This window comes from Argiope bruennichi, chromosome 6, assembly GCF_947563725.1.
Source record: "Argiope bruennichi chromosome 6, qqArgBrue1.1, whole genome shotgun sequence".
In the NCBI taxonomy this organism is placed as follows: Eukaryota; Metazoa; Arthropoda; class Arachnida; order Araneae; family Araneidae; genus Argiope; species Argiope bruennichi.
The window spans coordinates 73,322,305-73,344,993 of record NC_079156.1 but is presented as its reverse complement, the minus strand read 5'-3'; the positions used below and the strand labels follow the sequence as shown (position 1 = coordinate 73,344,993).

Here is a 22,689-nt window from a genome sequence, read left to right as displayed (position 1 = left end):
GTGTCGTCCTCGACATCCAAGTTATGAGATCCGTCCCAAAACAGCCCTAGTTTTTCGTTAAATCGGAACGTTAATATAACTAAACCAAACTTACCACACCGATTTGGCTCTGAACCGAATTTGCCGAATTACGCTTGTGTAAAATCTATCTACTATTTTCTTCATTTCTTTTCTTGATTTATTAGTAATAAGCTACCTGCCAAGTAAATCCTTTATTTTTCTGAGCTTAACCACTTAGTAAGTAATCTTATTGCTATGTCATTACTTTATTCACCTGTTATGCCCAAAAATTAAAAAGCTTGAATTCAAAAACTCCGTGACATTTCCCTCAATTCAGCAAATTGATTAATATTAGGGAATATGCAAGCAAGCTCAGAGGAAACTATACCGGCTGGTTGTACTAGAATTGATTCAAAGTTTCTAAACTGATGATTATTCCCGGAATGATAGATCTCGCTGCTTTGTTATTATCGAGACCTAGTAAAAATAATGGATTTAAACGTATTTCTGTTTCTCTTTCTCCGCTCCAGTCTCGCCGGTGTATCTCGCAGCGTAACGATAGCAGCAGCTTACTTGATGTCCGTTACATCCTTATCTTGCAAAGATTCCCTTAAAGTTCTACGAGGAGCCAGGAGTATTGCTAATCCCAACTGTGGTTTTCAAAAGCAATTACATCAGTTCGAGTTTCAGAGATTAACAGAGGTGAGTACGCTAACCTTTTTAATGTTATGTTTAAGATGCGAAACTGAGTATCATGGTATTTAGTTTGTAAATATATGCATACCCTGCAACAGCTACGAAATTACCGTAGTTGCTATGGAAATTAGATGAAAAAGGCGGAATTACAGTTATGTAGCGAAAAACTACGGAAAAACGCCGAAAATACGCTCTTCCAAAATCCTCACTAACAGCACTATTGATAGTCAGTGAAATTGTTTTTAAGCATGGTTAAGAAAAAAAAGACAAAGTGGAGCCTTATTCCAGTATGAATGCAAAAATATCGGAATGACTCCTCATTGCAAAATGCATATGGGATGATGTTAAACTGAGCAGTGATGACTTAAAAAAGTACAAATTACTGCTATTTAATAATTTTAAAAAAATTATAAATGTCTTAAAAAAGCGTGAATTTGTTTGATCAACAAAATCTTGTTGTGTGTGTTTTTTGAAGTAAAATTATTTTACATATCTTTAGCCAGTTATAAATGTATTTAAATAATTTTGAGTATATTTTAATCAATTAAAATTCTTAGGAAATATCCCTTCTTCGATAATTTTGGATATTCTTTATACGTAATATGTCGGTAAGAAATGCTACGAATGACTGGGTAACCAATGTTTGAGGATATGTATGTATTTGATTTCGTCATTTCCTTAATGTTAAAGTAAATATAAAGATTTTTTTTTTTTTTTTTTTTGTCGATTGTTGGACAAACTTTCTCTTACGCTTTTAATGAATCATTGATAATTAAATATAAAGTCATCAATAAAAGCGAATGCCGATGATAAATTTAATTTTCTGGAGAAAGGCATCGCATATTTTGGCAAATTTAGTTAAGTTAATTTCTTCATATTATCTAATGAAAGATATCAAGGGCCATCCAACTGGATGTGTTCTAAATGATAAAATTTTGTTCTGAGGTCGAATTCTATCATGAAGGTCCACCACATCCACGTGTAGCTCATAATAACATTCATCCTGGTTAAAAAGGGAATTTCAAATGTTAATTATATATTTAATTAATTGAAAATTTTTAATATTTTCAATATGGTAATGTTTTTATGCTGGATATGGATGTTTTATCTGTAAATTGCGTGATGCAAAAATCGTGGCATAAAAAAAATCCTCTCGGCAAGCTGGAAGGCAAAGACTCCTTTACATACAAGTTACTATTACCAGCATAAATTCTTGAATATAAAAACAGTCAAAATTAGGACTTGAAAATCACTTTTCAGTCCCTAACTTCTATTGTAATAATTGAAAAATTTTAAATACAAACGTTATTAATGAGATTCTAATTGGGCTAATTGGATTTATTTTTCTATCTTCAATATTAGGAACATTATAGCGAAATGAAAATTTCACCCCCCCATTATTTTCATCCCCTTTGAGGTAGATAGGCCATTTGCGAACTCGTCCGAGGTTTTGACATTTCTAACAACATATTCCAAGCCAGTTAAAATCGAAACAAAATTACTCTGGTATTATGTTCACATTAATATGAACAAGCGTTATTCGCATATATATATAGATATAATCTAACTTTTGAAAGAGGGATGGTTTTTGGATTCTAAGGACAATGATCGCTGAAGAACTGAAGAAATTTTCGCGGAGTCTTATCATGAGAACCTTTGCAATAGGTAGTCTTCCTATAGGAATCTACCTAAAAGAAAAGGAAATTAGTACTACAAAGATTGGCTATAAGACAGACATACAAACAGGCTGATATTCTGTCTATAATTTGCTTGATTTAAAAATAATTAACTAGAGAATGCAACGGCTGATGTAATCAAACTAGACGATGACAAGACAAACGATTCAAACATGACACATTATCTTACCACAAAATTTCGAAGTCCGAAATTAATCTTTTTACTGATGTCACTCTTGCAGGAGAGGAGACGTCTCAGGGAAAGATATCCGAAGCAGACCTTTCAGATCGACGAGAAAGAATGCCGGAAACTTCTCGTCATTTACCACGCTACTACGAAATCGAAAGAGCCTTGCGGTGGCATCTGCAGAAGGTATGGGCCTCCACCCTCTCCTAAGCGTCGATCTCCACATCGAGATAACCCTAGGTCCTCGTGACAAACGTTTCCGCCTGGCAAAGGCAAACCTTAAAGTAATGTATGGCTGATGAACCCATGGAGCTCAAGAGTGGAAAGATAGACAGATAGACGGGGATCTTTTTATTGAACTGTGCGGGAATAATTAATTCTAACTCTTCGAAAGAAAGAAAAAAAAAATGAAACGAACAGTGATTTCTTATAGAATAAAAATTTAGATACTACAAGGACTTTTCATAGAAATACTTTCTTAGAAAATTCTAACTAAAACTGGAATCTGTATAATATATTATTATGAATAATGTCTTAAATTTTGTGCTTGATCGGGTGAGGGTTTCGTTTAGTCTAGTCTCGTTCTAAAAATGCACGAGAGAGAGAGGGGGAAAATTATATAGAAATTGTATTCACTAAAAATATTCTGATTGATGTAGAAATGATGCAGTTTCACTATTTGAGTTTAGTAGATGATTGAAAACTCAATGCTTTATATGCAAAATTGTTAAATTCTTGCAAAAAATTTTTGCATGACTTTATGAGATGAGAAATGTTTGTAATGTTAATTCAATTTGCACAGGAAATTTCAAATTGATAAATTTTTCGCTTCAAGATCTCCCGATTTTTGCGAGATTTATTAATTTCAAATGATTTTTTCTCCACAAAATATACTTCACGCACCTTAAAATTAGAGGTAAGGTAAGGGTCGGCAAATGATTAAGGCGAAAGACCTAAACATATCTCTTTCACCAATTTTGAATTATCCGAAACCCGCAATATAAATTAAAGATTAAAGTATATTATATTATTGCACCCAATTTAATCTTCTTATTTGTCATTATTTTCTAGGCCGAAATTATATTCAATTTTGAAAATAATCAATGAATGCATTATTTATTTCGTAATATTGGGAACATACAAAACTGAGCTCATTGGTATGTTGTATCTTTAATTTGAGAATTAGATATATCGATGACAGGTTTGTCTGTGAGATCGGGTCAAAATAACAAAATTGTGCTGTGGTGAATTGGCCATGTGCTTGCAAACTGCCATTTTGCCGTATGAAAAAAACTAATATTAACCGTTATTTTCATCAGCGAATCATTGGGCTGCTTTAGCTTGGTGGTATGGCCTCGAAACCCAATTTAGATCCGTATTGATCTGAGCCCTGAGCACCTTAAAGCTGGATTTATATTACGCCAATATTGTCATCGCCATAAACTGTGCCAGCACAAAAAAGCACACTAAGCTAATGGTACCATATGATGTTGTTTTGTCTTTTTTTTTTTTTTTTTTTTTTTTCATGCGTGTACTTACTGATGGTCAACCTTACTTTGTGCAAACCTTCTGTTGAGACCCTATCTGTATTTCATTTCATTCGGTCGTTTCTCCGCTTAAAACATTTTTTCGATGTAGTTACAGCAGACAAAATTAACAACCAGATTAATCGCACTCCAGTTATTTTTTATTCTAACAAATTAGTATCTGTTATTTTATTTACGAAGCTACCGTTCTCAAAATAATAATAATAATTTCATCTTGCGAGCAATAATGAAATTTATTTTCGCTTGGCGGTAGCAGAGTCGTCCTAGCAGTGACCCTTAGAGATTGTTGAGCGTTGGCCTTCTAATTTGACCATGGTACAAATTGCAATTGTTTTGCAATATTTTTTATGTGGTCAACCATCTTGATTGGTGACTTGGCATTATTGGTATCCTTGTCGAGATGAAATAGTGCTCTAAATTAAAATTAACTTTCTTTTTCAATTAGAAATGTGGTAATTGCATATGCAAGCCAAACATTGGATAATTACCATTGTTAAAAAATGCATGGCCAACTATCTAAACATATTTTCCCCAAATTTGATCTTATCCAGTTCTTAATTTTTAAAAATAAAATAAATCAGATAGCAAAACTTAGAATTATTTATAAATATTGCTTATATGCTAATTGATGTTTTCGTTTAGATAAGAAGAAAAATCTTATAAATCCCTCTAATTGATTTGAATCGTTTTGTCCTATGAAATTACAATTTTCTAAGAAAAAGTTGTGTATTAGGTTTGTAACTAGCCATGTTTTTCTATTTCAAATATTGTTCCAAGTTGGCATCAATTATTTATCTCCTAAATTTACATTTCAATGAAATTTGCCTCAGAAAACAATTGCTTGCTTATATGTAATAATATTAAAAGGAGAAATGCTATGTTTATTTTTTTTTATATTGGATTCCAAATTGGATATCTGTCATTTGAAGAAAAAAATGTTTTGCAGCAATAACCTACAATAATTAGCTAGAAATAACCTGCTGAAATATAAGACGTGAAGTCGATTGTAATTTTTTGAAATTTTTGAATACCAATAAAAAAAACGATCACCATTATCAAAATAATAAATTTTAAACAATGTAGCAAAGCTATGTAAGTTTAATTAAAAAATTAAATACCCAACATTACGATATTTCCACGACATTGTATGGCACTCAGAATATCCATTAATATTGTGGAGACAGTGTAACTGGCAACTTTAGAATTTGCCGACCCCCCTGCCAGTTTATTAAGAAAAAAATATACTAAAATTACGTATATTTATTTCGATATTGCGGCATTACAACGAAGTACTTTTTGAGCTGATTTAGAATTAAATAATTCTTAAGGTGGTTTTACACTCGGCCACTTATAAGACGGCCAGTAGTCAGTCCATGGCTGAAAAATGCTATTCAGTCTATGGCAAGTACTTGTCCCGATGGGACAACAATATGCCGCTGCATTTTTTTTCTAACTGCGTAATTGTAAAATTTGGCGATTTTTTGGGGGGGAGCGTGAAAAAAATTGATCACTTATTGACATTTGATTAAATGACAGTTTTTTTCTTTCTGATGCGAGGTTGTTGTTATTTTCCATTTTATTTGCCATTTTTTTCTATAGTTTTCCAAATTTAGGTATGTTGACTCTTTTTTTTCATGTTTTTTTTTTATAAATATCCATTATTTTATTACGATATTAGTGAAATAGAAAAATTCAGTTACCCCAAAACGGCAATTTATAACCAAGCGTAGAATGCCTGAATCTATCTTATGAAATTGTGACAAGCATAAATCAGTCTCTTTCTGCGCATGAGTTATCTTACCAGCCATCTTATAACTGGCCGAGTGTAAACCTATCTTTATGTGCAATATATTTTTTATGAATTTTGTTTCTTTTTACATATTTTTTTTAATTGTAAATATGCGATTTTATAGAGGTTTCTTTATAGCTTTTTTTTATATATTGCTTCTGTTTACGATGTAAAAATATTTACAGTGTTTGAATGTTATTTCTTTTTTGTAAGCATTTAACTAAGTTTTCGTTATTAAATTTATTTTTAAAATTTTCTTAAGTTATATTTTTTGCTCGACAACAACTGTAGCCAAACATAAATTTTAGCTTAAAATGCTGCGTTTTTGTTAGCTTGGCAACCTTTAAATCTAAGGAAATATGCCAAGTACAACATTCTTAAGCCATGAAATTAAGAAAAAAAAAAAAAAAAAACTGCAAAATTCGTAAAGCTGCAATATTTGGCATCTGGTTTGGCTGATGTCGAGCTTAAAATGCGGTACGGCAGCCAAATTTGATATTCATTGTAAAACTGTTAAAAACCTAACTGTTGGCGAAAGTTTTGTGAAATTGGCGATGGAACCGTACCGTATTCTTGCGTTTTTACCCTAAATATCTTTCAATTTATAGATTATTATTTTTGAAACATTATTTTTTGAAGTACCTTGTCTTTCATGAAGGTATTTGTTGAGTTGGTTTTCAATTTATGAAGTTTAATTAAGAATTCGTCTTGATGTATTTGATAACTTGATTAATTGAATGTAGAAAAGTTAGTGGGTTTAAATTGAAGGTTTTTAAGAAATGGTGTATTATTGAAAATGAATATTTTTCTAGAAGATTTTTGTAAAGATGGTATCAGAATGTATAAACTATATTATTAATGAGTCTGATTTTGTATTGTTGCAGAATAATTTGTATTCACTTTAAAGCTTAGAAAAATTACAATTTTAATGCTTACCTTAATAATTTTATTTATTTTCATTTTCTGAAAACAAATTTCATATTTTTGTACATATAATAGTTGTGATTCCCCCCCCCCTTTTCTTGCACATAATATTGTTGATCTTGACAACTCATTTGTGCTGTTTATTGTTTATGTTTATATATATAGATAGATAGATCATTTATGAATTTACAATACTGTAACGTATTTTATTATTGTTGAACATAATTAAATTATTATTATGCTATTAATTTTAATATATTTATAAATTTTAAAATGTATTATGTATCTTTGATACTTATAAGAACAATTTATTCAGTATTAATGTTGTGTTGTCGAAACAGGAAAGTTAACTGGAATTATTGTATTTAAAGACTGACTCTGCATACTTGTCACTCTTTGACATATGGATTCACAATACACTACTTAAAAGTTTTCCTTGATTTTTTTATATCGCCAAAAGTAACTTATGTGTTCATTTGATTTTTACTATTTATATTTTTAATAAGTAAAAACTAACGTAGAAAATTTTATTTCTTAGCTGTAAATGCTACACCATTCTGCATTTAAAATGTAGTGAAATTCTTCTATTTTAGTTATTCTTAAATAATAAAACAAAGCACCATTTTATGTTTAAAATGTAATATTGCCTAAGTACTGGTATTTTCCCCCTATTCTTTATTTTTATTTCAAAATAGATGCATGATGTGTCAATAAACATTACAAATAGCATTTGATTATTCTAAATCTTAAAAAAAATTATTTTAAAATCAATAGATAGCTTTTAAAATTGCATTTTAATTAAATCAATATAAATTAATTGTATCTGTCTTTCAATGCATAAATTTTGCCATGCCACTTGTATGGTTCTGAATGCATTAAAGTTTAATTTTCTATTTAAACTAAACAATAATTTAAAAAATTAATTTTTTTTCATAAAAAAATATTAGAAAAAAATTTAATTTTTTCCGAAATTTATTTTGAATTTCTTAGTTAATATATTAATATTTTTAATCCAACTTCTTATGTTTCAAAAATAGGGATTGTACTATTATAAATAAGACTGCCTTTAGGTGTGTTATTTGTCAAAGAGCTGCAAAAGTAAGAAAAAGCATAATATATTTATTATTTCTCATAAACAATTTTTTTTTCAATTGTCAAAACTATGCTTTTTGCTATAATCTCTGCTTGTATATAATTCTAATATATTTATAAAAGTGCCTTTTAAAGTTATAGTTATATTATAGTTTATCCATGGTGTGTAACTGCTGCTTAGCATGCTTATCTATGCTGCTATAAGTAAAACATCGAAATTATATCTGATTGCTTCATAAGTGAAGTATGCATATTTTTGTTTGCTAGAGCTAGTTAACTAATGTAAGTATATGCAGATGCTTTAAACTTGAGAATTTTGAGAGAACAGCATCAACTTGAAATTTCATTTTAAATATATTCCTGTTGTATATATGCTTGTGTAAGTCAATTTTTTTTTTTATAAGTAGCATACTTATTAAATAATTTGCTTGTAAATCATCAAAGTATAGCTTAGAAATAACTTTTAATTTATATTTGTTGAATTTAAGTTAATATTTTTGAGAACATATATTTTGAAAATAATTTTTACAATAAGAATATTATGTTCATTGTTGTAAGCATTATATTTAGTTTTATTATTTCAAAAATTAGCAAAAATAAATAGTTTTTAGCATTATATATTTGTAAAATTTTTGTTATAAAAATCACAAATGATTTTTCAAAATGAAATTTTTTCCTTCTTACTCTATACTCTTTGTATTTACTTATTTATTTATTTACATTAAATGAAATTAAGTTGTTGCTTATAGCTCTTAAGTCTCAACAGTATATTTTGCATGCAAAACATGAGATTTATTCCTTATTTAGATTAATAGCAAGTTTGGAAAAAAATGCCTTAAAAAAATCTATTGAAAAAAAATTGCAATTGCTTGTTTCTGTGCATTGTAAAAAGTGCATTGTAGAAACACTTGTAAACTTGCGTCCTGTAGAAGGTTCAGGATGGTAGAAAACCCTTTCCATTTTTTTCGAGTTTTTGTAAGTGCCTTCAGATTTTGTATATATTCCATTTTAAGTAATATTATTTTAATAGATAAAACAATGTTATCTCATTCTGAAATTTTTTTTCTACATTTGTTGAATTATTAATGTGCACTTTGTATATTTGAATTGAACTTGCTGCATATTAATACTTTATTAATTTAGGTCCGTTAATATGAACTTAAATTAATTTCTCCTAAATTTTATTTTGGACAATCAAAAATTCATAAGTTCCAAATGATATGAATCCATTGCCTGTTTATATTCTACCTTGCTGCATACTGAGTATAGTTTCCATATTTTCATTCTTCTTGTATATAAGAAAAATGGTAGTTTCTCCATTTTTAATATTGTTTGAAAACTAGCAAAATTAAATTAAAATTTTCTAAATATACAAATAACATAAATGATTTCAATAATATCCACTCCTCATATTCTTGTGCCTTTAAGATCATGTCTGTAAACTTTTGCTTAATTTATTAATACTGAATTTAATTTGAAGCATAGATTTCAATAAGTTTCTTTTAAATTGTGTATAAAGATTAAGATGCTACGAATTAAAATTCTGCTTTTATTTTACAATTGAATATATATATATATATATAAGTCATTTTCATATTCCTTACATTACCTGAAATATAAATTGAAAGAATAAAAAAATTCAGAAATGGCCCCACTTTGATTTCAAAATGTAGTTAATAAATGATACCTCAATTCAAAACTATGTAACAATTATGACAAAATTGGGGGGGGGGGGTAATTTTGAAATAAGTAAGGAAATCAAATAAACTTGCTCTATAAACAGGATACTAGGCATTAATGGGTTAATATCGTCACTTCTCTTGTAAAAGTGTCTCAGATACTAAATTTGAATCCTACATAATCCTTGAATCCTAAATTAAACCATTGAATGTAATACTGCAAAATTTTTTCCATGGAATGATCCTGTTCTTAATTTTTAATCCAACGGATAATGCAAGTAGAGCAAAAATAATGATTTGACATTTAACTATTATCAAAATGACACCAACCAAAGAAAAAGTTCAATGTGACCTTCGCTTCATGAATTCAAATCAGTGAAAAGGATAATGTGTTAATAATGCTTTCTGAAAATATCGATACAATCAAAGTTAGGATTACAGATGCTAAGGGAGTGTATTCTAGTGTGACAGCTGAAATTTTGGACGAAGTGAGAATTGAAATACACTTTTATATTTTTCAAGCTACTAAGAGTATTTACATTAAAATTTACTAATGTAAGTGGTTTTATTAAATACACAATAGCAAAACAACTATATACCTAATTATAATAGGGTTTTTTTTACAATAATATTTTTTAATAAAGGAAAGACTTTGTGTGCATCTATACTGATAGTACAACATGGAAATTTAGGGGGGGAAAGGTGTGAAGTTGGGTGTCATTTTCATCACCTTATACCAGTTCTAAAATTTAAATTTTGCTTTCAGAATAACTTGTATTTATGTTAAATAGGATATGAAAAAAATAAAAACTATGGAAACGCTAAAATGTGTAAACTAATTCATATAAAATAGGTGCCCTTCCTCAATTCTGTATTGCAGAATTTTTATTTTTCAATTGCATTTATATAAATGTATTAAAGAAAAAAGAATATCTAAAGGAATAATGTATTAAAGATAAAGGAATATATTATATATTCAAAGACAAAAATATAATTGATTGAAATGTTTCATTATATGGTGTAGAGTTAAGTCAAATTATTTATATGCAGCAAGGGAATTTACACAGTGCATTACAGTCTGAATTCTAACTTACTTATTTCAAGATTTATGGTAAACTTTAAATTCATTTGCCTAATGTAGCTTATATATATTATTTATTGTATATATATATAATCAATGCAAAGTAATGAATAGGTAGTCAGAAGGACCTATAGATTTAATGGGACGCAAGTACTGAAAGTAGGAAGATATGCACTATGTAGGTGTTGTACTTCTTAAATGTTTGTTAGGGACATATAATTAATTCTTGATGTGATTAATAGTTACAAGTAAAATAACTGTTGTTGTTAGTATTCAGGACTTTGCTTGAAAATTATTTAGATTTAGCTCTTTAGCAAATATAGGTTATTGGAAAAAGTGAAAAAGTACAATTTCTGTGATAAAAATTGCAATGCTTTTGAAAATTTTGTTTTAATAAATGAATGGCTATGGAAGAGGGCTTAAATATTTGAAAAGGAATTAATAAGAAAAATATTATATGTTTAATTTTCTCTAAAAAAAAATGCTTTTACCTTGGAAGTTAGAAAACTGCGAGCTTGTCAATTAGAAGAAGTCCTGTTACAGAGAACTTGCATTTAGTGCATAAAATAGTAATGATGCAGGGGTATATTTTGTTGTTTATCAAAATATATGTGTAGGTTTAGCTTGCTGGCATAGAAAATTTCTGCAGGCTTAGGATACTTTTTTTCAATTTATTTAACTTGTTAAAATGGATAATCTATGCAAATAAATATCTGTACATAAATGTTAAAAAGTTTCTTTCATGATCAGTTTTACTCTGTAACAACAAGAACTATATCAAAATACTTTACTGTACATATGTTTATTATTGTAAATAGTGACATGTAGCAGTGACCTAAGATGTACTAAAGCAATGATTCTCAACCTAGAATATATATATTTCCCAACATGTGATATTATTACAAGAGGTAATATGAATTTAATTATTATGTTTCATATTTCTTAAATTTGAATACTATTCCTTTTACGATTTTTTTAAATATATATATTAAGCTTAAATTAACTTTGTATATTTTATAACTTTTTGGTGTTTAATCTGTATATATAAGTATTTGTAAAGAATAAAATGTTGTACAATGTACATGTAAAAGGTTGAGAAATGTGCTATAAAATTATAAACATTTTTCTTCATTTGAATAATTTTCTTTACAGACAAGATTTTTTTTTTATTTGGTAAAACTATTCTTGCCCTTTAACTGCAATAATACAAAACAATATTATTCAGTTTCTAAAAGCAATTTTAGTCATTAATATAATAAAATTTAATTAATTCTATTTCATTGTTAGTTTTATAACTGAATACTACATCTTGGATTACTGCTAATTAATAGACTTTTCTTTTATCATGTACAATTTCTCTCTTAAAAAAAGCAATAATCGTATACTTCAGATACATGTTACTATTTTTTTTCAAATCAATTCTAGTATCAATCTGCATATTCTTGCCTACCTAAGACCTATCCCAGCACTACTTTCAGCACAAGCCTATTATGTGATATTTCAAAATGACCAACACTTTCTTGTTGCAATTCTTGACAAGAAATGCCATTTTTTAAACCCATTTTTCGCATATGTATGTTCCAATGAGTTCAGTTTAATATTGCGCACGAAACTACATCAATTCTATTGTACCTGAGATAAGTATAAACTTTTCTTTTTTCTGTTGTCCTGTGAAAAAATTGTTTGATTCCATATCATTTTATTAACATTAAATAATTAAAACCCAAAAGCTTGAAATAAATGTATAGTTAACATATGAATTGTATTTTAGTACATAAAAGAGCACAAACTTTACAATCCAAAAAAGACATTCAGTGTTTAAATGCAATTTTTTTTTTCTCCCCTTATATTGAAAAGGTGTATAAAAAATAGATGGTAAATTAATAATGTGCTTTACATGACAATATTTATTTTACATGTGATATTACTTTGAATTCTGTTGAAAATATTATTTAATACTATATATTTGTATGTTTTGAAAGTTATGCTTTAGAATTAATAAATTTTACCAATTAAATTTGATTGCTTTTGCGTCATTCATTTCAACATTTCATGTGTTGCATTACATTTTAATCAAATAACAGCCAGTTCTAATATTTAAAAAATAAATCCAGTTACATAAAATCTTAGATTTATAAGTGAATACAAAAATAACTTTTATCTAGATTTAAAAAATTGTTTATTAGCAAATATATTGAAGGGAAATTTCATAAATATGATTATAATTATAAAGCCTTTGAATTTAGTTTTTAAAAAATCATGGTATACAAATTTATTTATAATTTCATAAAAATTTTGATACCACTAAATTTTCAAAATGAACCTTTAGATAAATTATGAGCAAAATTTATAATCAAGGAAGAAATCTCAGAATAAACTATGATTATCACCATCGGTAGTTCTTCAAATATAGAAAGCTTTTATTATCCAACTTAAGTGACTTGACTTATACTTGTTATTCACACCTATGTTACTAAATCACTAATTCTGTTATTTCTTAATAATGTATCTTGCTGACAACCTAAGCCCAACAAAAATTTATAATTTTCAGATAATTCATTACAGATAAATAATATTTTTAAAAAATGGAAAGTTGAATCATTACATTTTTTAAGAATAAAAATTCAAATATATCATTTTTAATTATAGGTATACAACTTTTATTATTGGAAAATACTGAAATTGTCATTCTTAAAACTATTTGATTAGCAAAAGCCAATAACATAATATTCACTGTATGACTTCAAAATGTAAAACGTATATGAAATTATTGCATTTCAATGTGCATAAGTTCCACAACTGTAATAGTAGGTAAAGGACATTTTAAATAAAAGAGAAAGTCTCAATTGCTTAACAAATATGTATCAGGTTGTTTAATATCTTTCTTTGAAGTAACATGCAAACCCAGAAATCTGTGAAGCTGGATTCTCTCAAAGTAAAATAAATAATAGGAATAAAAAATTTCATTCTCACCTAAAATTTATTGAAAATTCTTCAGAAAACATTCATTAAAATTAGATAAATGAAATGAAAATTTTAAATCAAACTCGTATTTAAAATTAGATAAAAGGAAATTCATTAATCAAACTTACATTTCAACTAGTTTCTATACTCGAAATACCGTCTATGTTTCTTCTAATAAAAAAGCAAAATACATATAATTTTACTGTTTAGGATATTCTATTTTATCTTTAATGTTTAACGATTTAAGATGTTTTAATAAATATTTAAATTCGGGTTTAAGGTTTTAATATTATAGATTTCAAAAGAAATCACTCTTAATTTATCACATATATAAAGCTTAGTTGGAGTTCCTACTCTAGAATTTGGCAATATATATTTGGTGGCGAAAAAAATATGAAATTTCTGAATTGATACTGGTAATTTTAAAGAGATTAAAATTTAATTTCCAAGAATATCAATTTTAAGAAGAGATAACTTAAGATTCTTTGTATTAAATACTTATTTAATTCTGTATTTAATTATACACAAAATCTTTTAATATTAACTATTTATAATATATCTATTTAAAATAAATTCCAAATTTCAGAAAACCAAGTTCAGATAAATTCATGAATAAGATGTAACATGCACTCAAGAAAATACTTGAATAATAATTCTTCACTACTTTTTGCTTATTTATTGTAAATATTTTTGGTTTTTAGGCACTTTTAAAAACCTGATCCTGCTTTAAGGAATTAGATATCTTATTTAATGTTTAATCAAATATTAGCAATCCAGTAATTCAATTTTATGGCCAGATATATTAATGGTTAACAAAAAGAAGCTTGAATCATTAAGTTGAATCAATGTTTAATAAAATTAATTGGAAAGTTATTGAAGGCCAAGCATCTGTAGTTTGTAAAGGTAAGAAAAAGTGCCCATTATGATATTTAAAAAAATTGAATCTGACCATATAAAATATATAACAGTTCAATAAAAACCGAGAAATTTATTGAGTGAAAATCTTTTTCATTAAACTCAAAATAAAAAGAAATAATATACCCAGATACTAAAACTTTGAAATAAAATTAAGGTTAAAAAAAATTATATTGTTCAAAATAGATGCAAAGATAATTGTTACATTTATGCATGGAAAGGTGAAAAATATCAAAAAAAAAAAAAGTTTTTAATATTTGTAAAACTTAAGATTTTAATAGGGGAGGCATTCTTAGAAACTATTTCAATTAATTTCGAATAATTGATTAAAATGAAAGAAATGAAATTAATTTCTAAAAATATTTTTTAATGTTATGATGAGGTAAAAACATTTTTAATAAAACAGTTCATCTTTCTAGATTCTAAGAACCATGAATGTTAAATTTTGTCCAATTCTGTCAAGGGTTGTGGAACTGCACAAGGTTTAAATAAGCAAACAAATGGGTACTTAATCTATATAAACTGCTTCATTAATATCACATTACAAGAGTTTTAAGAAATTGAATACAGTCATGATAGAGGAAAATGTTTATTAATGAAATTTGTACAAGTAGTTCGTTCTTCTGTATCTAATCATGGTAATTGTATCATTCAGTTATAACATTATTATAAATTAATATAAAATATAAATAACAAGGCTAAAATTTATTACATATTTACAAAACAGAATTGTCAACTTCATGAAATTATGCAGATTTAAGCCAAGATGAAAGAACATTTGCAAAATTCATGAAGTGAAAGTTGTACTTTACAGAATCAATGGAAAGTGATTGAATGATTAAAAAATTATAGAAACTGCAGTTAAAAAAAAACAATTAAAAATTCAAATGAAAATACATAAGGAAATTTGTTTCTGTAAGTTGCAATAAATCAAACACTATGCCAGTAATAATGATCCTATCATTTAAAAAAAAAAATTATGAAATAAAAGTATAGCCGCCCAAAAGTAAAATTTGTTACAAAACAATGATAGAAATTAAGTTAATTATACTTCACAGTGATAGAATGACTTGTGACTTTACTGTCACTGAAGATATTATAGAAGGAAAAATTGTTACTCTCAAAGCATTATGAATATTTATAATCCAATTTACTTCTTGACTGGCTTTTATAATGCACTTAGATGAATGATACAGAAGTATATAACAATGAAATATGAAAACATACCAAACATTATTTTACTTTTGTTCTAAATAAAACTTTGATTTCTTAAAGTTTACTACTTTTCCCACAACATTAACAAAGATTTGATTCCCATTTCCAAAAACAAACATTTAAAACTTTCACAATTACAATCCAATGTTGTATTTTAATTTAAAGAGAATTTTGCATAACAATAAATAGGTACAGTATGAAATATTTTTTGTTTCATCTCAGTAATCACAACTTTGTCTAGCAACAAAAACACATTTGTCCCAATGTCTCCCAAAACAAACTGTACACTTATACTTTGCAGCAGATAATATCTCAATCGTAAATATAAATAATATGGAATTCTATAAAATGCTATAAGCAGCGATCAATTTCCTCATTAATAATTACATTACTCCAATCTAGAGATATATCATCCAAATGATTATCAAAATCACTCAACTTTCTGTACATTTTAGAGTGCAGAAGAGCCGCTGTTACACTTAAAGCTCTGTGACCTTGCTCAAAATGAATGCTGCAAAAAGGAAAATATTCAAATTACATATAAACAAATTAAAATTACAGAAACACAGAATTTCATAAATAGTTAACAATTCAAGGATTATATTTTTGTTATATATTGCTTATGCAATTTTCTTATGAATGTAAAAATAATTATGAACATCTTAGGTTGTAAATAAAAATGCTTATGAACCTGAAAAATTTAAATTATTAAGAATACACAAGTTTGCACATCTAGAAGTTATTCAAAACTAAATTGCATATATGTAAAAAAAATCACTCCAATATTATAAAATAGGAATTAAAAATTGAGATTAACAATCTAATGTGCAAAATAAAATTAAAATTATTCAAATTTGAAAAATAACCAAAATCAATAGCATTTTAAATATCAAATAATTTTATTGAATTAAAATGTCTTATTATTTGAATGACTGAATGAAATTGAGTCTTATAAAATTACAAATTAATACCTCAAATATACTGAAGGAATTAGATTGTAAACATTTCAATATTAACAAATCAAACTTCCAAAAAAAAGCCATATTAAAGTTTTAAAAAACGTTGACATTCTATATATATTATATATAGAACTAGATTAGTTCTATATATATATTATATATAGAACTAATCTCATAAAGGAATCTATGTTCCATCTTGTTGTCATATATAATTCTGAAAATGTAAAAAAAAAAAAAAAAAAAAAAAAAAAAAAAAAAAAAATGCTATTTTTCTAGTAATTTTTCTCTTTTATTTTAATTTTATTATTATTATTTACAAACACTATGCCAGAGAGCTAACTCAATGTCCTATTTTTAAGGGATTAGCTTATGATGTTTAATCAAATATATTCCATTATTTTTTTTCATTGCTTTACTTCAATATGCATTCTCTAATACAATTTTAAACTATAATATATTAATCATTGACCAGATTTTAAAATCAAAGTGTCACTATTCGAAGTTTAAATGCAAACTTTGTTTTATGATATTTTACTATACTTTAAAAATCTTTAAAATATATTTTTCAAAAAGTTAAAAAAAATTTAGTAAAAAGTAAACATTTTTTTTTTCCCTTATAGTTATTTTAATCCTAATGTTTTTTTAATGTAATTTTCAAAATTTTTTAGCCTATATTTTTAAAAATTAATGATAACAATGAATACTAATCCTATACTTGTTTTTAATTTTACTATTTTATTTTTACATAAATAGAATTACAGTTTTCATTAAGAAAACATTTTCAAGACTATATCACAGATAAATACATTATTAACCGATGTCAAATCACCAAAGTTAAAATGCATGACAATAGTAACAACTTGGCATTCATTGACAATATGAAGCTGTTACAATTGAATGAAATTTCGGCCAGTGTATATTACAATGTATTGAATACATTCCATAAAAATAACTTTGGATCCAGGATTTTTTTTAAAAGGACAACTTAAATAGCAAAATTGAAGTTAAAATTGCTATACATATAATTACTTTAAAAAGTATATGAAACAAAAACTAAATACAGTACACTCCCAAGTATTTGGTTAGCGGCTACTTGATCTTCGTACTTCTCGACCTAGTTTTCTTTTATTGTAATTAAATGAGAAAAGGAAGGCACCTATTAAGTATTTTTTCAAAACATAAAAGCTGTAAGTTTTGACTTCTATCTTAGCATTACCTTTTCAAATCTGTGCAATCATTTATCAGTGAAAATTAAAATCAGTGAGCCAATCTTCTTAAGAATTAGCCTTGGATTTATGTTAAGGTTTTGTTTGTTTCCTGCATTTAAGTTAGGCAATACAGAATTTATGTTAAAATATGAACTTTTTATACCCTTTAACACTTTTTCCCGATTAAATTCTTGAAATGTGCAGTGCAGTATATAAACCACCAGCACAGAACCTTCTATTTTAACTCGCCACATTACCAGCAACTGCTTCTATGATTCATTGGGCTACGGCTGCGTTTACATTGTGATAAATGGAGTGCTTAGTACTCAGTTTCTGATGTTGGTGGACAAAAAAATGAATTCACAGAATTCCAGCCTATCCAGTTTTTTTTTGTTATCTGACCAGTCCTTCGTCCACATTAGGTCAGATATTCGGTGGTATATTGTATTAAAAAAAAAAAAAATCACATTTCCTTTCATTTACTGTGTTTACAAAAGTTCAGTAATATAAATGAAGTTTTCACCAAGTCTATCACACAAAAAAAAGTAAGCTTTTAAAGAATTGTACATTGTAAAATTGATTATGAATAAAAATTAAAATTATTTTCATAAGTATGTTGATTAAATAATTTGACATTACCTATTTTTATCTTTGAGCCTCCATTTTCCATCATTGAATTGATACAGATGAAAAGCTAAATCATCACAGTCTAAAGACATTTTCTGGTTATCAACCTACATTTTGGAAATAACAAGATTATCAATCAAGTGAAAATGTAATCTAAAATAATGCATGTATTATACATTAGTTTCAATCAAAGAATCCATATTTATATTCCATGTATATGTAGTGTTTTTAATGAATTTTAATAAAGATAAATCCATTCCATACATATGCTATCAAAATAAAATTAATAACAATGCTTTATAAAATGTTCTAAATTAGCATAAGCTTATCAAGTGAGGGGGAAATTAAACTATAAACTTTATTTCATGAAACTAATAGTTTCATGAAAACTTCAAAGAAACTATTACCATCTTCCAGAAATTTTTAATTTGATAAACAATGCTCTGTTTTTCTAACAGTAATAAGATTAGTCATAATATAAAATCATGAATTGGTAAATGAAAACTGCAGATTTCTTTTTACATGAAAATATCGTTCAGTAGCTAAGAAAGTCATTTAGGATGAGATCAATCATATAAAATTACCTTTCATAAAAACAATCTTTCATTTAAAAAACAATCATATAAAATTCCCTTTCCAAATTCACAAGAAAGCACAAATTACACATAAAAAAATCACCTATTTTTGTATTTATATAGCTCATATAAAAGTCCTCCCAGCAATATAGATGAATTTGGAACTAACTTTCATCGTATGAGAAGTAAATAAAATTGTTTGCTTATTTAAGTATATTCTTAAAACAGCAAAAGTGGTCTGCCGAAAACCATCTTGCATACTTTTTAATAAAAAGGTATTATCCCCCACTAATTAAAGAAAGAAGAAGAAAAAAAAGAACTTGGATTAAGCAGAAAATGCCTTGCATATGTTAATAGTATTGGAAAATTGAATTCATGCTTCAGACATGTTTTATTTTAACATATAACTACAATTACAGTCACAAAACCACATATCAAATTTCATGTATTTAAATCATATTTTTTAAATTATCATCCTTATATATTTCTGGAAGTACAATCTGGCACATTGTTAGATTTGTCTCGAAATTTGGTAGATATCTATAATATATATATTTATAAAATATTTATCTACATCTTTTGATATTGTAGTTATTGTGTTAAAACTATATTCAAACAGCCTCACTTTAAGGAGTATATCTTGTGAAATGAAGGAAAATTAGATTTTGTACTTATCTAAAAAAAGCATGCAAAATATTTACATTACATTCAGAAAAGATATAACCACAATATTTTAAAACAAAGTTGCTATGATATTATTCATTTACCTGAAAGCTCACACTTATAATTATTTTAAATGCAATTTTATTGATAAAGAAATTATGTTTGTGAATTGGGGAAAAAAATAAAGATTTCAGCTTCAACCAATATTATATGATGGATAAAGTACATTAAAAACATAAAAAGTAACATTTTATATTGAATAAATCTTACCATAACAAGGCAAGCATCAGAAAAGTTTTCATATATCTTATCAGCTATTCGATAAGCAATAAAGTCTGGGCTATGGAAAAAATACACATTTTTAAGATATAAACAAATGGCACCTCATGACATTCCAGCTCTTAAAATTTTTTTATTAGCACACAGAAAAGCAATTTACTTTTATAATTCTTTCTTTTTAAGTCTTTAATTAATCATTTAATGTTAAAGATATTATGGAAATTTTTAAATGTTTTTCTCAAATTTACCAACAAGTAGTGTCAATAAAAAGGCATCGAAACATAATTATTCAATTATAAAATAAATTCTTAAATATTAAGAATCTATTTTTACCAGGAACACAAATGAAAAAAATTACATATTGCAAAATATTCAAAAAGAATAAATTTAATTTAAAAATACCATATCTACAAATTATGAAATGAATCAGGTTAAATAAAAGTGTATAAAAATATCCTAGTTAGCAAAATAATTACTTGCTATCCTTTATGTGTTCATTAGCTTGGTAATAGCCAGCAATGACAAGAGAATGATCTTTGCAATACTGGTCAATCTGTCAAAATAATAATAATTTATCAGAACTGGTGATTTAAAAATTGTTAGAAAATAAAATAATGAATACTTTTATTATATAAAAAGTGAAATGATAAACTATAGAGAGAATTCTTGAAAGTAGGTAGAAAACATGCAAATATACAAGTATATAATGTACAAGTTCATTAAGCATAACACTTTGTCTTTTGCATTGCTTCTCAAAACATATCTAGTTCTCGGAATTCTTTAGTGTTTATTAGATACTGCGAAACTGCCTACTTTTTTTTTTAATCAACTTCCAAAATTAAATATTTTTATCTCATTTAATTCAATCTCTTTATTAATAATTATAATTAATAATTATAAGCAGTAAATTTTGACAAACTGAAATACAAATCATTTTAGTTCAGACTATTTTTTGAAAGAATAGATTTCAGTTTCTCATGGGAAAAAAATTAAAAAGTAATTTCAAATTTGTTTTAAAAACATTCTGAATATTAATCATATTTTTTCAAATTTATAAAACTCGCAAAAGATAACTATGGATATTATTAGGATAATGTTTCAAAATTTAAACATTAAAAACAAAATGTTTCAAAATTTGGAACATAAATTAATCACCAATTATATTAAAACATTCATTACAATGAGATGTTAAAATAACATATGATAAAATAACTTATTAAGCATTAAAATAAAGTATTAAGCAATATTCTTTTATACATTAATTAAAATATACATATTTCCATTTTTAATATATTTATCATACCTTAAACAATTTGAAATAAATTCTTTTTAGAAAAAGAATTTGGCATTCTAGATTAGTTTTGGGGAAATAGCTTAGCATTTAATTACTGAAGTCGTCATAAATTTTTGGGCCTTTTTGAGCAAAAATTTAAAGTCAATTCTTATTAAATTAAAATGAAAAATAATACTCATGTATTTTAATACTTTCAAAAGATTTTTTAAAATATTGAATAAAAAAATTTTTTAATTAAAATGACGTTTCATGCAATAATTGTAAGGAACAAAAAAGGCACAATATCAAACATGAATGGTTCAAATAATCTTTAAGAATAATTTATCAATTTCAAATAAATCAACATTAACAAAATAAATAAAATATATTTTAAGACAAACTTTAAAGCCAATTAATGAAATAAAAGAATTTATTTTCTGTAAAAAAAAAAAAAAAAAATGTACATGATTATCTGTACATTTTTTTTGGAGACTCGTTCTCAAAATTTAACAAGAACGCATAAACTTACTATCCATGCAATGAATTTGTACATTGTGAATTGATACCTTCAGAATATATCTAATATATATATATATATAATGATTTTTTAAAAAATCTGACTACCGATTACATCTAGGAAACATTCAGGAATACTTTCAAACCAGAAAATTGCATAATAAAAAAATATAAGCAAGTTAACACTTTTGAGTACCAATTTGAAAAGATTTTTTGCTTTGAAATAGGTTTAATTTGCTGATGTGTACGAAGCGAACAGCTAAATAAATTTTAAAGACGAATTAAACGCATCGTAATAGCTTAATGAGAAAAGTGACTGCCAAATTACAAACGTCTTACGTACTCAAGGAATTATATAGGATGAAGAAAAACGTGAGCGCAATTAAAATAAAACATAATTAACTAGAAAAAGGGGAATAAAAATCCACGAAAAAATTTCAATAACATAATGAAGCTGCATTTATGGATAAAAATATGATTTTTTAAACGGAATTAAAATCAAATATTTCCATTTTTACCTGCATCATGGCAACTTCCAACATTGGTGTTAAACTCAAACACAGGTGGAAGAGTGGAATGGAATCAATGATATTCACACTACCTCCACCATGCTCTTTATTTCTCCTCTTTTCTGCTAAAAACACACCATTCACGGAATGGTGAGGATATTTCATAGCATGCAAAAGCATTTTGCTATAAGCTCGCACATCTATTACAATATCGGCCATTGCTTTAATTTCCGATTTTGATTTACTATAATTAGTAAGTAAAAGTAGAAGTGCATTACATAGAATACTAAAGCACAAAAGTATTTTTAAAAAATA

At 26.3% G+C, this 22,689-nt stretch overlaps 2 protein-coding genes across 3 annotated transcripts in view; one reads left to right on the top strand and one right to left on the bottom strand.

Moving 5' to 3' along the window:
- Positions 1-2,972, top strand: part of LOC129972798 (dual specificity protein phosphatase 22-B-like) — a 301,383-nt gene extending 298,411 nt beyond the window's left edge. For both annotated transcript variants that reach the window (XM_056087070.1, XM_056087071.1), the window contains 2 exons: positions 531-702; positions 2,615-2,972. In XM_056087070.1, coding sequence (XP_055943045.1) covers positions 531-702; positions 2,615-2,809 — 367 coding nt within the window. In that variant the 3' untranslated portion in view covers positions 2,810-2,972. The remainder of the gene's footprint in view (positions 1-530; positions 703-2,614) is intronic.
- A 12,148-nt stretch (positions 2,973-15,120) lies between these two features.
- On the bottom strand, positions 15,121-22,614 carry LOC129973021 (ER membrane protein complex subunit 8-like). Its single transcript, XM_056087366.1, has 5 exons — positions 22,384-22,614; positions 20,553-20,629; positions 20,068-20,137; positions 18,572-18,666; positions 15,121-16,276 (listed from the first exon to the last, which is right to left on the bottom strand). The coding sequence occupies exons 1-5, from the start codon at positions 22,591-22,593 to the stop codon at positions 16,117-16,119; spliced, it is 612 nt and encodes a 203-aa protein (XP_055943341.1). The 5' UTR covers positions 22,594-22,614; the 3' UTR covers positions 15,121-16,116.
- Between the last annotated feature and the right edge of the window lie 75 nt (positions 22,615-22,689).

Excerpts from the sequence above, each read along its gene's own strand:
- LOC129973021 (XM_056087366.1), bottom strand. The coding sequence starts at position 22,593 with ATGGCCGATATTGTAATAGATGTGCGAGCTTATAGCAAAATGCTTTTG. Across the intron at positions 18,667-20,067 it reads CTGATGCTTGCCTTGTTATG|GTTGATAACCAGAAAATGTC; the intron begins GTAAGATTTATT and ends TCCAAAATGTAG. Across the intron at positions 16,277-18,571 it reads AGGCTCAAAGATAAAAATAG|CATTCATTTTGAGCAAGGTC; the intron begins GTAATGTCAAAT and ends TCCTTTTTGCAG.